The following is an 18,359-nucleotide window of genomic DNA, read 5'->3' as shown; positions in this document are numbered from 1 at the left end:
TTAAGGGAACAAGTGATGTTGAAGCACTCAGAGACTAAAAATAGTGGAGAACTGTTACCAACCCTAGGCTTGAGAGGACAAAGTAAGGCAAGTGTTGTAAGTAGTCATGGAAAGCAATGGCTGTGGATGAAAGATCATCTGAGTGGAGCTAATGATATATGCAGACAAAGCAGTAACTGCAAAATCTCAGCACATAAAGGAGAGGGAGAGTGAATACCTCTACCTCTTTCTTCTCACCCTTCAATGTTCTGCTAGTGTCTCCAACTGGTCAAACCCAACCAGAAGCCAGAGGACAAGGGAGTTCATGTGATGCAGCCTCCAAGGATCAACCTCTAGGGGCACAGAGTAGGGCAGAAATGGGAAAGAACGGATTTGGAGAGACAGAGTCTACTTAGTTTGCATCTAAGCATCCATTTGTCTGTCTGTCTCTTCACTCATGTCTGAAGCACAGGGAACACAAAGTTCTACAGCCACTATGTATCAGAGGGAGATTTCAATTTAGTGATACTCCCAACTAAATTTAAATGTTAGATACCAGTAGTATGTGTCATATTAGGTATCAGGAAAAAGAGAGGAGGAAAAAAACAATTACTCAATATCAAACTTAGCCGCCATCGTTCTTCATTTTGTAGCTGGTTTTGAAGCCTACCTTGATTTGTTTACCATAGCTTCCTTCTCTCACCACCCATTCTGTTTACCTTACTGTCTGCCAACTCCTTTTACCTGGTAGAGTGACTAAAATCTTCATTCTCAAAAGATTCAAGACCATAGAAGCCCTCTTTTCATTGGCTTGCCACATTTTTCCAATGAACATTATTACTGGACACAGAAAAATTAAGTATGCCACTGAATGGTTTGCAGATGAAGTCTATCTTTTCTTTATTGTATGATAACAATCTAATTGTTCCTTCATACTTGTGCTCAAACAACATGGTCAGTACAGTGACCCTTCCTGACTATTAACTCAGTGCTGATGAGCCCCAAATGGCAGTGGGTAGTCTCAGCTTCCTGTTTAATGGAAGTTTTGCCGGAGTTTCATGTAATATAGAGCCCCTTGTAGGAAAAGCATCCCAAACTCACAAGATGTTGTTTCTCAGCTGGAACCCATACTGAACCTTCAGCAGGCCATTCCACAAAACTATCAAGCTAGCTGGATAGTGCTGCACATGGTAAGATGAGTGAATTCCATGAGTATGAGCTTATTCCTATACCTTTTTCATAATAAAATGAGTGTCTTGATCTAAGACACTCATTGTGTAAGACACCACAGTGACAAATAAAGCTTCTGCTGGCAGATACACTACAGGAAGAGAAGGCAAATCCTTTTCTGAAATATGTAGCTTTTCCCATGAGGACAAATTACTGCCCTACCCATGATGGAAAGGGTCCAATATAATCATTCTGTAACAGATACTCCCTGTTCACAAAATCCACTTAGCATCATGCCATCAATCTAATGGGCAATAGCTTTTGTGCAATAGCAAGACAATCAAGTTCTTTGGGACTATATAATGCTAGAAAGCTGGAGAGCTAATGTAGGTCTGAAGCAAGATTGTGAAGGTATACTGTAACCCATATGATATCAAACGATCTCTGGCTATATTTATTAATAGAAATAAAAAAGAATACATCTGATATGTCAAGGAGCAGTAAACTATAGCCCTTGGGCCAAATCTGGCCCACTGCTTTTGTATGGCTTTCAAGCTAAGAATGGTTTCTACATATTTTAATGGCTGAAAAAACATCAAGAGAAGGATAATATATTGTGACATGTGAAAATTATGTAAAACTCAAATTTGTATCCATAAACAAGGTTTTATTAGAAAATAGTCACACTCGTTTGTTTATATATTGTCTTTCATGATACAGTGGCAAAGTTGTATGGCCCTTCTGAATGGCCCTCAAAGCTTAAAATATTTACTATCTGTCACTTTACAGAAAAATCAACCCCTAGGCTAGGTCAATAGCTGTCTCCCTCCTCCAACCATGGAGAATGTGTTGGTTTTCTCCAGCAAAGACACTACATCCAGAAAAGCAACTGTGACCTGTATCATCATCATCGGATCAAGTTTACTCTAATCTGTAGTCATTTTCCAAGATCATTGGCTTTTGTACCAAATAAGTAAGGTAAATGGAAATATAATAAAAAGCAGTATTCCTGCATCTTTCAGGTCTTTGATGCTGGCATTAATCTTTGCAATCCCCAGGTATTGCTTCTGGCCTGGTATTTTATTAGCATGGACATTGGCAAGGGAGGGAGACAGTTCTAGGGTCTTCTACTTACGTACTACCATAACAACCTTCATGCCACAGGTCAGACCATCAACACAGGCATTATTCCTGTTACTAAGTATATCCGTTTCCAAGCATCAAGACTGGAAAAATAACCACATAATGGTCCCACAGTTCCAATGCACTATGAGACAGAATAAAGACAAGATTCTATCTATCATTCCACTTCCATAAATCTCTAAGACTGACTGGTGGATTATGGTGGTACTTAGGGTCTCCAGGGTGTCTAACTGTCAGTTCAGACCCAGAATCTAATAACCCCTCTGAAGGTCTGGGCATTGCCTTTCCTCAGTGCATGTTTATCCTGGTAAATAGCCATAAATTCTGTAGTGAAAGCTTAGAGGAAGATTCATAGTGTACCCTGTGACCACACTACAAAATCCTGCGAAAGGACCCAGCCTCTACCTCAAGGGGCTTTAGATTTGTGGTGTGGCTTAGGGCTGAGAACTTTATAATAAACTCTGAATCCCCAGTATGGTAGCTCAAGTTGGGTCTCTGTGCGTCAGGATGGAAATTTTCTACTCAGATAGGAAAAACAGGAGTCTATACAAACTTTTTCATTCTTATGTACTCCAATTAGTACCACAGATCTCTGTGAACTGAAACAATCTAATTACTAGTCTTCCTTGCCCCTTATTTTGGTAATTTTTCCACTATAACTTTGATAATGATATGCCAACATCTGGCCTCTACTATTCCAGGTTTCCATGATTCCTTTGAAATCAGGCAGTTCAATTCCATTTAAGCATCTTTATCCACAATCTTCAGCCTATAGAGGAAAGCTACAACATATGAGTTCTTCTATTATTTTTAAATACTATGTCTTCAAAGTGGACAATCAAAAAGGTATTTCTATAGAAGACTTAATCCTTTTCAGAGTAAAAAAGTAAAAAATACATCAAAATGTGAAAGCACAAATAAAAAAGCACATAAAATAACATAGTCAATGAGAGTTATGTTGACGTACATGCTAAAACAGGGTATACAAATAAAGTCTTGGAAGTATTAACAAAATTGATGTATCATGAACAAATGTAGGAAAAATATTTGAAAGAGAGAACATTATTTAGTAAAAAATCAGATTTTAATCGGGAAAAAGGTGTGTGATATCTTGACATTAGGAATTACACTATGTTACAAAAGAGGACTAATCAGGAGAGGTCCTTCACTGGGAAAAAAATGAAATAAAAATCATAAAATTGAATGCTGTCAACTAAGTTACATGATTTAAGTTTATTATCTAATACTTTATTTTTAATGAAAAGCAATTGGAAGCCTCAACAAGATTCTGAGTAATAAAATTAATAAATTGAATACTTCTAAAGGTATGATTTCCCTCAAAAGGTACTGGGAAACAAAGAGAAGACACTGTACACTTCGGTCATCCAGATCTTCAATGTCTAGAATATGGGCGTGAAAATTACCAAGGAAAAATAAAAACAAATATTTCTTCAAAAAGAAAGAAAAACAAAAGACAAATTAATTATCCCCCTGAACTTCACAGCAGTCCCTGAAATATATTTCTCAAGACACATACAAGAAAATTCTCTATTCCTCTCATCTCATAGATCGTCCTGTTTTATGTGTTGTAATTACAGTTCAATATAGGAATAGTTGTTCTGACAAAACTTTCTGCTAGAAGAGGAGCTGAGAGAATCGAATTCTCTATTCATTTGACAGCCTGAATTTATGTAGGAAACAAAGGCAAATATATCCCCAATGCCCAATTCAGGGGGTTATAAATATTAAACCACTAAACCAATGGTCATAGAGTGACTACTCCTTTGAAGAGTTATATCAAACTACTATCCCAATGTTTCAGTGTTTCTGAACACTGCATTTATATTCATGGAGAATGGAGATAAAATAAATTCAGCTTTATTTTAAAGCATTCATTTTATTTAAAAAAAAAAAGCGGTACCTGGTTTTGCTGCATGTAACTTCTGTTTCTCATTGTCATCATGATGCCCAGTTCTCCATTGCTTTAGAACTTCTTGAAAGGATTGGGCAGAAGCTTGTTCAACAAATGGCCCTTCACACAAGGGCCTATCTCCTGTATTTGTACATTCTTCTTTTTTTGTTGTTGAAAGTTCTACCTAAAACAATTAATAGTGTATCTAAGTATGCTTTACTAAATGTTTTCTATCTTACAATACAGGTAGCATTAATTACTGAGCACTGTGAATCACACATTATTTTTAAACTTAGAATAGAATGTTTTTAAGTTGTACTTATTTATGTGCTTTACTGATTTCTTTAAAACTATAGACAGTTTTAAACGGTCTCTTCAGAAAGTACTAAAACTAGAGCCTACAGGACTGAGGGTTTATCATTAAGTTATCCACCAGTGTTTTCCCTGGAAAGCAGTGATAACCTTGTATCTAATCCTATTTCTCCAGTCGCCTGTTCCCTGCAACCTCCCCACAGCAGAAAGAACAGTTTCTTAACATGTAAATCTGATGTCACTTCTTTGCTCCAAACCCTCCAATGACTCCCTGTGAAACCCTCAGTTCCTACTAGGACTTACAAGGCTGTACACAACCTTGCACGCCCCTGCCTTTCACTTCACTTCCTTTAATTCTCCCCTTCATTCACTCTGCTCCAGCTAAACTTATCTTCTTTCAGTTCTAGGAACTCATCAAGCATATTCCACTCGAGGGCCTTGTGCTAGCTATATCCAGTGTCTGGAATGGTCCCTCTTCATATCTTCACACAGCCATTCCACTCATTTAACTCGGTCTTGGCTCAAACATCACCTACTCAGAGAATAGGTGATGACGCTACTGATGACCCTAAAAACAAAGCCCCTTTCTCCCCAACTTTCCAATCTCTTAACTGCTTTATTTTTCTCTCAATAACCTATCTCCATGGGAATTTACTCTACATGTTTGTTTATTGCTGGTCTCTCCCCATTAGAATGTTAATAGGATCAGGAATGTTGTCTGTTTCCTCAGTGCCAAGAGTAGTGCCTGGCACAAAGTAGGTGCTCATTAAAAGTTAGCTGAATGAATGGACAAATTAATGAATGCAGATGAAACACTGCCTGCTTCTCAATGTAATGACGGGGGGAAAGGATGAATTCCGTACAAAATATAGATCCACTGTGAACACACAGAAGAAAATAAAGGTAGGAATTGGCAGTTATCCAGTGAATCAGAGAAAACAGCCAAATTAGGAAACTAAAGCAAAATAAGTTCCTCACCAATGCTGAATTATCAAATGTGGATTACCTACACTGATGAAATTGCTAAATCTCCATGTGTATCTTCTAGATACAACAGTAGAATCCTCTGTGTTCAGCCCTTAATTGCAAAAAACCAGGCAGATTGTCAGAGGACAATTGAGAGAAAATCATTAAATGTATGCATATATAAAATTCAGTATAAACAAAAAGCATCTGGAACCTACAGACACTATGCTAGTCGTTGACACAGAAATATAGAAATAGAAATAGAAGCAAAGAGCAGGAATTTAACTCAGATAAACAAGAATCCTATGGACAAAAAAGTGGCAGGGTCAGTATTCCGGAGTGAGAGAATGGTATATATGTTAAGGCATGGAGTTAAAGAACACAGTGGCATGGAACTGTATGCAGTTGTGTTGCTATAGCAAAAAGTGGGATATGAGAAAATATAAAGGGTGGAAAGACAAGTAGGGGCAGATTGTAAAGGATCCTGCCTGCCATCCAGAGAAAATTACACTTAAACATATTGGAAATGCAAACCTACTGAAGAGCCCCACCCAGTAGCTACTGAACAGTCCCACACAGTAGTGTGGGAGAGAAAGAAATTGGAGAACAGTGAGTTTGGATGCAAGGAAACCAATTAAAATGTACATCCATTTCTCAATATCTATCAACATTACAAATGCATAACCCTCTTCACCTAAGAATTTTAGGATTTTATCATATGGATATACTCATATATATGCAAAACAATATTTTTCAAAATTATTTTTATACTATAGTTTATACTGGCAAAAGACAAAACAGTATAAATGCTTATCAGAGAAAACATAGTTTAAAAGTTATTTTATATCCAATACATGGAGTATTTTACAACCACTATATAGAATGAGAAAGCTGTGGAATACACTTATATGGATAGCAAAACTACTGTTTAGTGTAAAAAGCATGTTTGCAGAGCAGTATGCAACATACTAATATTTGTGTTAAGAAATACATACATACAAAAGTAGAATAATCATTAGCTTCTAGAAGGGGAGAGAAGAAAATGCACTTTTCACTTTATAGACCTTCTGCACTTTAAGCAAAAGCTAATTTCAGTATTTGGAATAACAATAAGACTAGAAGTGACCAAATATTCAAGAGTTTTCAGACGGTTTTAAGATGAGATGTGGTAACTGATTGGATATGCAAAGGAGAAAGAGAAATGACTGTAGAAAATAAATGTTCCTGGGCTTCCCTGGTGGCACAGTGGTTGAGAGTCTGCCTGCCGATGCAGGGGACGCGGGCTCGTCGTGCCCCAGTAAGGGAAGATCCCACATGCTGCGGAGCGGCTGGGCCCGTGAGCCATGGCCGCTGGGCCTGCGCATCCGGAGCCTGTGCTCCGCAACGGGAGAGGCCACAACAGTGAGAGGCCTGCGTACCAAAAAAAAAAAAAAGAAAGAAAAAGAAAAGAAAAGAAATGTTCCTGCTGGCTTGGAAAGCTAGAAGAGAGGCTGCCACCAACAGTAACATCCATAGGTTTTGGAGAAGACATGATGAATTTCGTTTGGAAATACCTCTGTCTTAGAAGTAGGTGGGAAGGTATTTACAGGTACTCAGTAAGCAATATGTGAATGCGTGTGTATATGTATGCTGCACTCGTGAAGATGCACTGAAAACTCAGTGCTTAATACAAAATGAGTCAAGTATTCTGGTGATTCTAGCAGCTTTCCAGGGCAGCTCCTTTCCAAGCAATGAATCAGAGACATTTGCATTTTACAGCTATGCCTATGGAATACTTGGCTTCCACGCAGCGGTGGCAGGATAGGAAAAAGCCAGAGGATAGTACATTGGCTCTTAAATGTTTCAGCTCAGAACTGTCATATTTCACTTCCATTCAGAGCACATCAGGACCCTGCCCGATTCTACAGGGGCTAGGAAATTTGAAGGAGCATATGGAATCCAATGCTGTGCATCCATTACCCCTCTAGGCTACATGATACCCCACAAAATACGTTTTAATATCCCCACTTTCCAGAAAAGGAAACAGAGGATCAAAAGGCTAAAGTAAACTGCCCGATGTTACAAAGCTAGAAAACCAGAGTCAGGATTTCAAACCCAGGTTTCAGTCTCTAAAATGAAAGTTCTTTCATGAACTGCACCCATTTCCAAGGATATCCACTGGCTTGAATCCATAAGAAAAGTCCTAAGACAGATACCAGGCTTTAGCACCATTTTGACTCTTCCAGGCATGCAAATTGCTTGGTAAGCCAATTAAAAATCAGATTCCTGGGCCCAACCTAGATGTAAAAAAAATCGAAGTTTGAGTGGCAGGCGAGGAATGCACATTTTTTACAAACTTACCCAGTGATTCGGATGCTTATTGCAGTTGGAGAACCCCTGCTCTTCAGCACAGAGTAGTACCAAGCATATGAGGGGGATACTTCTTTAGTGCGTGCACTGTGTACAGGTGCACACCTGAGGGTCAACAGGAGGGATGCCCAACCAGGACTACTCACCAGAATGACTGAGCAGGTGTTAAAACCACACGTCTGGACCCACCCAGAGACATGCTAAACTCAGTCATGTGTGTTTCTCTAATGTTTCTCCAGTTGATTATAATGTGCATTCCTGGATGAAACCACTGAATTAATGGCTTTAAGTTAAGACCAGGGGTGGAGGGTCTATACAGCATACACAGTTACCAATGGGGACAAGAGGCAGCATTTATTTTAGGGATTAAAAGAGCAGGCAAAAGAGTAGCTCTATAGCTTTCTAGTAGAGCTAGTTACTTAAATCTTCTCTGGCTTTCTCATCTGTTAAGTGAGATAATAATGTAAAACTTACATGGTTATTTTGATTATTGGATAAGATAAAGCAATTAAAGGATTAAGCCTAGCATACAGTGTTTAATAAATGTTAGCTGTTGATTTATCACTATTTTTATTGGTAGGATAAATTAGATAAAATGAAAAAAAAATTAGATAAAATGGCAGGCATGAAGGAGAAACCCTTAAAACCACAGCCTCTGGGTAATGGTTAAAAGCAGGTAATTTGGGGTCATAAGGCCTGGGTTCAAACTGAAGTTCCACTATCAATGATATCTTGGGCAATTAAAAAAAACGCTTTGCCACTATTTTCTCATCTGAAAAAAAATTTAAAAGGGTAAAAAGAGATAATACACGTAAAATATGTAGGATGCTGTCTGGCACATAGTCGGTCCTCAGTACATTATTATTCTAATAAGACTGTAACTCATTCAGTGATTATTCACAAGCACCCTTGGCAGGTCTATTAGTGAAATTCATGCCAAACTGCTAACCTTCCTGGACAATTCAAGTATAGTTTCTCCGCTGTAAAGAGGGCCTACTACCATAGAGCCTGTTTTCTTTCATGTTCTCTGAGCAAAGGTTAGGAACTCACGGGACTGAAGTTCAAGTCTGATTCTGTCACAAAGTAACAAGCTGTGTGACTCTGGCCAAGTTACTATTTCTGAACTACAGTGAAAAGGCGAGTGGCATCTAAAAGAATGAGGATTATTAATTACAAGGATCAAAATTTGAGGAAGTTTCTTTCTTGCTAAAGAATCAATACAACAAGTCTATTATTAAAACACAAACATGAGCTGATGAAAGCTTATCTAGTACATCATAGGATCAGTAATCAATGTGAATGACCACACAATTTGGTATAAATCTGATTTTAAATAACTGTGAAATTGCCTGTCACCTAAAACACTTGGCAAGGTTTTGTATTTTTAGCCTCTCTGAGATCCTGATTAATATAAAATTGTTATATTGCATTGTGGTTTTTTTTTTTATATTTCTCCCAAATATTCATTTCCTGATGTGGTGAAAATGCCTGGAAAGCAATATGATCAAAGGATCATTCATCAAAAAACTAGTAGCCAGAGAACTCAAAGCAATCTCTTTAAAAGGATTTTTACAGTTAAAGTGTTTCTGATTAATAAAAAAAAACAAATTCATATTAACCAACAATGTGATCAAATAATCTCCAAAACTCTACAGCTCTAGCTGAGTATATGAATGACAGTTTCCATGATCATGTATGACAGAAAATGTCTACTATATTTTCCTCAGCTTACCTCAGAGCTGCTCCCCTGAAGAAGAAGAGATTTGGTTTTATGCTGACTTTCACTAATCCCTTTTGTAGAATGATTCTCCCCTTTGGGTTCATCCGGATTAACTTTCTTTATAAACTGATGGGCAACATCCAATACATTGGATAATATTTGAGATTTTGCCTATAAGTAAACAAAATAGGAATAAAAAGCCTAATATGTCAGCTTAACTAATTTAGATATATTAAATCCTGTTTTCATTATTCTATGACTAATAAAATTCAATGCATTTTATTTAATATTTAAAAATACAAATTGTCATTTACATCAACCATATAATAGTGACAGCTGCCATCTACTGAAGGGCTAGTTTGAGCTCATACTATCCTAAGTATCTTAAAAACATGTCATTTAATCCTCAACTCTAAAGCATAACTATTTTTATCATTGTTTTAGGGATAAAGGAAAGTTTTGAGGGTTTAAATAACTTGCCCTTGGTCACATGGTGAGTGGGTGGCAGAGCTGGGAAGTGACCCCAGGTGTGTATAATTCTAATGACTCCTAGCCTTTCCACTATATCAGCCCTAAATAGGTAGGTGTGCTATTTTGCGCACATCACCGCTAAAGAACTAAATATAATCTAGCGGGAGCCTGAATAAGCCGTAATGAGTATTTTGTTGGTGATAAAACATCTTTAGAAGGTATCAACTACTCAAAAGTGCACATCCAGAAGTGCCCTAGCAAACTCCAAGTTGTTCTTCTCGCCATGCTTTTGCTCATGAGTTTCACTTACCAGGAAGGCCCTCCCTCCTCTATTATCTTCTTTGCTGGGCACACTCCTACCTCTCCTTCTAGATTCACCCCAAGTTACTCCCATGGGTCCAGGCACCTCTCCCTGCCGCCCTCCCACAGATGCATGAGGCGCCCATCCTCTGCACCCTCTTTCTACACTGAGGAGATCCCTACCAGCCCACACAGTATTGATTTTATATCATCTTTTGATGTCTGTCTACACCATAAAAGTTCACAGAAGGAAAACATCATGTCTTCTTCAATCTTTGTGTGGTTACCACAGTGCCTGGTAAATAGCATATGGCAAAATAACATAAAAATAAGGTGTTGGGGGAGGGAGAGGGAGAATTACAGAATTAAAATAAATAACTGGGAAACAAGAATTCAAAAAGCCTTTTCAAGTGCCTTCAGAGTAGCCGGAAAAGAACAGGCAAATCTCAGGAAGGCCCTATTTTCTAAAGGACTTCCCATCAGCAATAAGCCTGGTTTGCCCAAGGAGACCCTGCAGGATTCTGGATCCCATCTGAGCTTGAACCAAACAAACTCCAGAGGGAAGATGCAGACACTTCGGAGACTCTCTGAAAACCTGACATTAGGAACACAAGTAATAGGTCTTACTTCTTAGCAAATGTTCTCAAGATAGAGGAAAACTTCAGCAGGGATCAGAAATGATTATTTTATACTCTCCCATGAAAATGTGCCTATTTTAAAATTTTCATCTAGCTACCTATTTAAATAGCTAAGACTACTTTCCAGTTATGATCTTTAGTAAATCTATTAAGATTCACTGCAATCTGATTCTGGAATAAATCAGTGAACACCAAATTAACTAGTGTTACTTCATACTGAATTAATAAATTTATCTATGAAAAGTGACTAAAGTGACCTATGCACACATATTGCTGTCCATATACAAACCTATGGCATCTGCTCCAAATTTTCCCAAAGAGCATCAAAAAGCCTTTACAGACCTAAGCAGTCCTTATTTTTAAAAGAAATTCATATTTATAATACAAAATTGTTGTCTATACTCATTATACTGTGCATTAGATCTCCATGGCTTATTTACCACTTGTTGCAAGTGTGTACCCTTAAACATCAGTCTTATCCCCTTCGTGGCCCCATCCCCTGTAAACACCATTTTGCTGTTTTTTATGAGTCTGACATTTTGGATTCCACATATAAGGGATATCATACAGTATTTGTCTTTCTCTGTCTGACATATCTCACTTAGCATAATGTGTTCAAGGTCGATCCATGTTGTCACAAATGGCAAGAGGATATCCTCTTTCTCATGGCTGAATGATATTTCATTGTGCATATATACCACATCTTTTTAATCCATTCACCTATTGATGGGCATTTAGGTTGTTTCCATATCTTAGATATTGTGAATGATGCTATATAGGAGTGTATCTATCTCTTCAAAATCCTGTTTTAATTTCCTTTGGCTATATATCCAGAACTGGAACTGCTGAATCGTATGGTAGCTCTATTTTTAATTTCTTGAGGAAACTCCATATTATTTTCCATAGTGGCTGCACCAATTTACATCCCCACCAACAGTGTACGAGGGTTCCCTTTCCACTACATCCTTGCCAGCACCTGTTGTTTTCTTGAGGACATTACTTGGTTTGGGGTTAGTGGAGATTATAAAGAGACACAAAGGAACATTTGGGGGGTGATAGAAATACTGTGTATTTATTTATACTGAAGGTTACACAAGTGTATTGTAATGTATTTTCAGAACTAATCAACCTGCACACTTCAAAGGAGTGCATTTTACACAACAATGTGAACATACTTATCATTGCTGAACTTAAAAATGGTTAAGATGGTTATGTTTACATTTTTTGTATTTTACCACAATTTTTAAACAATGTGGACACAGAAATAATGTGTGATTTTATTGTTCATAAATTAAACCTGAATAAACTTGATTTATCAAGAAAAAAAAGGAAATTAAGCCAACGGTAATGTTTCATTTTTCCAGAAACATCTGCATTTTAACAAATATTTTTTTAAGAGAAGTAATCCAATTTAACCTGATTTTAAATTCCCTAGAATAAAGTACTATTGACTTCAAAGGTGGTTAAAATTTCTAGTTTATATTTTATATTTTTAAAAATATCAAAAAACAATAGTATTTTATATAAAATTATCAAGATAGAATTAACATTCAAATATATATATACATATTTAAATAGCACAGAACAAAGATTATTTCTGTCCTAAAATGAATCTTGCTATCAATGATTCTGTCATTTTTATAACAGTTTTAGGTAGCATATTAAGAGACCCTTAAATGGCCAAAAAAATGATTTTATTCTTAAATTAAATTTAGTGGGCTTCCCTGGTAGTGCAGTGGTTAAGAATCTGCCTGCCAATAGATACAAAATTAAAGAAATAGGAAAAAATTTTTTCCTTATGATGAGAACTCTTATGATTTACTCTCTTAACAACTTTCATATATAACATTGATATATACAACGACACGGGTTCGAGCCCTGGCCCGGGAAGATCCCACATGTCGCGGAGCAACTAAGTCCGTGCGCCACAACTACTGAGCCTGTGCTCAAGAGCCTGCAAGCCACAACTACTGAGTCCACATGCCACAACTACTGAAGCCTGAGCGTCTAGAACCCACGCTCTGCAACAAGAGAAGCCACGACAATGAGAAGCCCGCGCACCGCAAGGAAGAGTAGCCCCGGCACACCACAACCAGAGAAGGCCCGTGCTCAGCAACAAAGACCCAACACAGCCAAAAACAAAAACAAACAAATAAATAAATTTAGTGCTAAAAAATAAGATAAATATCATGAATAACTGATAAATTGGAACCCTATATCTAAATGTCTTAAGATTCCATTAATTCAACATAAATAAAATGCCAATAAATGTGAATTTTTTTTTCCCACGACATTTAAATATTACTCTTCTTGGTTGTTAGAGTATATATGTATACTCTATTTTTCTCATTCTTAAAAGAATTTTACAAGGAAAGTGAACAGAACTGTGATTCCCATTACTGTGGATACAAAACGCTGTGGCCTGAGTTAGAATCAAGGTCTTCCTTCTTCCAGCCTAATCCCTTTTCCCTACCAAATTATGTTAACACAGAAAATGTGGTTTACTTTTGACTTTCTGCAACTTAAAATTATTCAATTGTATCTCTAATAATGGATATGAACATTGTTCCTTCCATTTAAAAAAACTATATATATCGTGAAATGTTTACCACAATAAGTTTAGTGAACATCCATTTCTCATATAGATACAAAATTAAATAGGAAAAAGAATTTTCCTTATAATGAGAACTCTTATGATTTACTCTCTTAACAACTTTCATATATAACATTGATATATACAACTGCTTGTGCAGAGATTAGATTGTTGAGTTCTTGTTTTTAATTACATTTATTGTGCTTATTTATTTTCATGTTTGACCAAGCACTAGCACATTGAAGGGAGGAATAGAGATACTCCTTTCACTCATCTCACCGACATATTGCAGGAGAGAGGGGAATTGGAGGGCTACATGAACTTTGAGAAAACAAAACTTCTGAGTAACAAAGTTAAAAGTATTCTATAAGAGTAGAATTATACAACAAACTTAAGCCATCTATCCCCTAAGAGGTATAAAATTTAACAGAATCATTAAGATTAGAAATTCACCACAATACTATTACATGCTATTTTATAATACTTAAAAGTTCCTACATATGTGAAAAATGTATCACTCATATGTTATTTTTAACAATGTTAATTCTTCCAATGATTGCAGAATATCTTTCCATTTGTTTGTGTCTTCTTCAATTTCTTTCAGCAATATTGTTAATAGTTTTCATGCACAAGACTTTCACCTCCTTGGTTAAATTTATTCCTAGATATTTTATTTTTTTATTGCAATGGTAAATGAATTGTTTCCTTAATATCTCTCTCTTCTAATTTGTTGCTAGTGTATAGAAACACAACCTTTTTCATATTGATTGCAAATCTATGGTTATTGTTTATTATTCTAATAGCTTTTCAATGAAGTCTTTATGGTTTTCTGTAAATAAAATCATGTCATCCACAAATAGTGACAGTTTAACTTCTTCCTTTCCAATTTAGATGCTTTTTATTTCTTTTTCTTACCTAATTGTTCTGGCTAGGACTTCCAATACTATATTAAATAAGAGTAGTAAGAGTGGGCATCCTTGTCTTGTTCCTGATCTTAGAGGGATAGCTTTCAGGTTTTCATCATTGAGTATGATGTTAGCTGTGAATCTGTCATATATGGCCTTTATTACTTTGAAGTATATTACTTATCTACATATTTTATTGAGAGTTTTTATCATAAATGGGTGTTGAATATTGTCAAGTCCTTTTTCTGCATCTTTTGAGATGATTACTTGATTTTCTCCTTCATTTTGTTAATGTGGTGTATCATGTTGATTGATTTGTGACTGTTGAATCATTTTTGCATCCCTGGAATAAATGCCACCTGATCATTGTGCATGATCCTTTAAATGTATTATATCTGGTTTGCTAATATTTTGTTGTGAATTTTCACATCTACGTTCATCAGAGATATTGGCCTGTAATTTTATTTTTTTGTGCTGTCCTTGTTTGGTTTTTGGTAACAAGGTAATGTTGCTCTTGTAAAATAAACATTCCCACCTCTTCAAATATTTGGAAGAGTTTGAGAAGGATAGGTATTAAATCTTCTCTGAATGTTTGGTAGAATTCACTCATGAAGCTGTCTAGGCCTGGACTTTTGCTTTTTGGAGGGTTTGTGATTACTGTTACAATCTCCTTACTAGTGATTGGTCTATTCAGATTTTCTATTTTTTCATGATTCAGTCTTGGAAGATTGTTTGATTCTAAGAATTTGTCCATTTCTGCTAGGTTGTCCTATTGTTGGTGTATATCTATTTGTAACATTCTCTTACGATCCTTTGTATTTCTGTAGTATCCATTGTAATTTTTAGTCTTTTGTTTCTAATTTTATTTATCTGAACCTCCTCTTTTCTTAGTGAATCTAGCTAAAAGTGTGTCAACTGTATCTTTTCAAAGAATGACCTCTGTTTAATTGATCTTTTCTATTGCCTAAAGTCTCTATTTCATTTATTTCCACTCTGATTTTTATTATTTCCTTTCTTCTACTGACTTTGGGCTTCATTTGTTCTTCTTTTGCTAGTTCCTTTAAGTGTAAGGTTAGAATGTTTGAGAGGTTTTTTGTTTCTCGAGTCAGGCCTGTAATGCTACAAACTTCTCTCATAGTACCACTTTTGCTGCATCCCATAGATTTTGGTAGGTTGTATTTTCATTTTTGTCTTCAGGTATTTTTTTATTTCTCCTTTGACTTCTTCATTGACCCAACAGTTGTTCATTGGCAAGCTGTTTAGTCTTCATACATTTGTGACTTTTCCAGCTTTCTTCTTATAATTAATTTCTATTTTCATATCACTGTCATCAGAAAAGGTGCTTGACATGATTTCAATTGTCTTAAATTTATTGATATTTGTTTTGTGCTGAAACGTATGGTCTATTCTTGAGAAAGTTCCATGTGCATTTGAGAAGAATGTGTACTCTGCTGCATTTGGATGGAATGTTCTGTACAAATTTATCAAATTTGTCTGGTCTAATGTTTCATTTAAGGTTGCTGTTTCCTTGTTGACTTTCTGACTGGGATGATCTATTCACTGATGTAAGCAGGGTGTTAAAGTTCCCTACTATTAACTATTTTTGTGTTGCTGTCAATTCCTCCCTTTAGGTCTGTTAATAATTGCTTTATATATTTTGGTGCTCCTATGTTAGGTGCAAATATATTAATAAATGTTATATATTCTTGATAAATTGTTCCCTTTATCATTATATAATGTCCATATTTGTCTCTTGTTACTTTTTTAGCTTGAGGTTTATTTTAACTGATATGAGTATGTTTACAATTACTTTCCTGTGGCTACCATTTTCTTAGAATATCATCTCCCATCCCTTTACTTTAAGCTTATGTCTGCTTTTAGAGCTGAGATGAGTCTCCTGAGGCAACATGGAGTTGGTTCTTGTTTTTTAATCCATCCAAGCCATTCTGTGTCTTTTGACTGGTGAGTTCAATCTATTCACATTTAGGATGATTATTGACAGATGAGGACTTAGTACTGCCATTTTATCTTGTTTTCTGGTTTCTCTATATCTCCATTGTTTCTTTTTCCTTGTGTTTCTGTCTGCCACTTTACTTTGGTAGTTTCCTACAATGTTTTTCAGTTTCCTCTTGTTTTATATTTTATGCCTCTGCTCTAGATTTATGTTTTGTGGTTACCATGAGGTTTATATAAAAGTCTCATAGATAAAATAGTCCTTTTTCTGTTGATGGCATATTATCTTCATTTGCTTGTCCTCTTCCCCTTTATATGTTTTTGTTGTCTCAAATTATCCATTTTTATGTTGTGAGTTTGTAACCAAATTGAAGTGTCTATACTTATTTTTACTGCTTTTTCCTCTTTAACCTCTATGCTATAATTGTTTAACAACCTAATTAATTTATCATTTTTGGTAAGGCAGGTCTAATGGTGATGAACTTCCTCAGCTTTTGTTTGTCTGGTAAATGCTTTATTTCTCCTTCATATCTGAAAAATAACTTTGCTGGGTAGAGTATTCTTGACTGACAGATTTTATCTTTCAATATTTTGAGAATGTCATTCCACTCTCTTCTGGCATGTAGAGTTTCTGCTGATAGCCTGATGGGGTTCCTTTGTAAGTTACTATCTTTTTTCTCCTGGTTGCCTTAGAAATTCTTTATCATTGCCTTTTGACAGTTCTAATATAATGTGTCTTAGAGAAGGTCTTTTTGCACTGAGATAATAATAATGTGTTCTCTTAATTTCCTGGACTGGTATCTCCAGATCCTTCAGATTTGGGAAGTTCTCAGCTATTATTTCTTTAAATAAACTCTCTGCTCCCTTCTCCCTCTTTTCTCCTTCTAGGATACCCATTATCCTTATGCTGCCTTTCCTAATGGAGCTGGATAGTTCTCATAGAATTTCTTCATTTTTAAAAGGTCTTAGTTCTCTCTTCTCTTCTACCTGAATCACTTCTATATTTATATCTTTGAGTTCACTAATTCTTTTTTCCATATGGTCTCTATTTCCAGTGCTTTCTAATGCCGCCTTCATCTCATTTATTGAGTTCTTCAGCTCTAGATTTTGTTTGTTCTGTTTTTCAGAGTTTCGGTTTTGCTAAAGTATTCCCTCTGTTCATTAATTTTATTCCTGAGCTCATTTGAATGGTCTTTCTGAGTTTCCTTGTAACTCACTGACTTTCATCATGACAGCTATTTTGAATTCTCTATCAGTTAGATTGTATTATTCTATGACTTTAAGTTCGATTTCTAGAGAATTGTCATTTTCTTTTTATGATACTGTGTTATCATGGTTTTTCATGGTGCTTGAGGAGTTGTTCCTCTGCCAGCGCATTTGAAGTAGCAAACACCTGTCTTATTTAGATAAAGCTTTATAGCTTTGATTCTAACAGTTAAACAAGTTGGTATATATTAAAAGCCTTTCTTTTGTTTTTCAGTAGGTGGCACTACAGCACAAGTTTTTGGTTTCTCTTACCTGAGCTGCCTCTGGCTATATTTGAGAATGGGCATTTCCCACCCTCCACTGCCTCTGTCAGAGGTGAACTCAGTATCCAAGTTGTCACTGTTTGGGTCTCCGGGGTTGCTGGTGCCTTGCTGTGCCAGTGTCACTGCTGTTGCTAGCATTGCCACTGGGGACACCAGGGTAGTGGACACCCCACCGCATCCAAGGTCACCCGGATTGTGGGGAAAGTAGCATGGGTCAAGAGTACCCCTGCTGCATCTGGGGTTGTCAGGTTCAAGGATGCCACTGCCAAAGGTAGGGGGAGGCCAGAATCACAGGCACCCACCAAGGATGGAGGGACCACGGTTGTGGGCCCTTGCCGCCAGCACTGCTGCCTGGTCCCCTGTGACCATGGGTGCCACTGCAGTTGGGATTCTGGAGTTATGTGCTCTGCTACTGGGTT

At 36.5% G+C, this 18,359-nt stretch overlaps 1 protein-coding gene across 1 annotated transcript in view; it reads right to left on the bottom strand.

Annotated features, from left to right (window-relative positions):
• The window catches only part of ZBBX (zinc finger B-box domain containing), a 104,358-nt gene that overhangs the window by 43,625 nt on the left and 42,374 nt on the right, over nucleotides 1-18,359 (bottom strand). The window contains exons 7-8 of the mRNA XM_027112489.1: nucleotides 9,564-9,722; nucleotides 4,214-4,388 (exon numbers count right to left, since the gene is read on the bottom strand). Of these exons, the coding sequence (XP_026968290.1) occupies nucleotides 4,214-4,388; nucleotides 9,564-9,722 (334 nt within the window). The remainder of the gene's footprint in view (nucleotides 1-4,213; nucleotides 4,389-9,563; nucleotides 9,723-18,359) is intronic.

Source organism: Aethalodelphis obliquidens, unplaced genomic scaffold, assembly GCF_003676395.1.
Source record: "Aethalodelphis obliquidens isolate GAN/ISIS:26980383/991018 unplaced genomic scaffold, ASM367639v1 scaffold1, whole genome shotgun sequence".
NCBI classification, from domain to species: Eukaryota; Metazoa; Chordata; class Mammalia; order Artiodactyla; family Delphinidae; genus Aethalodelphis; species Aethalodelphis obliquidens.
Note: the sequence above shows the minus strand (reverse complement) of the source record. Positions and strands in the feature narration are given on the sequence as shown.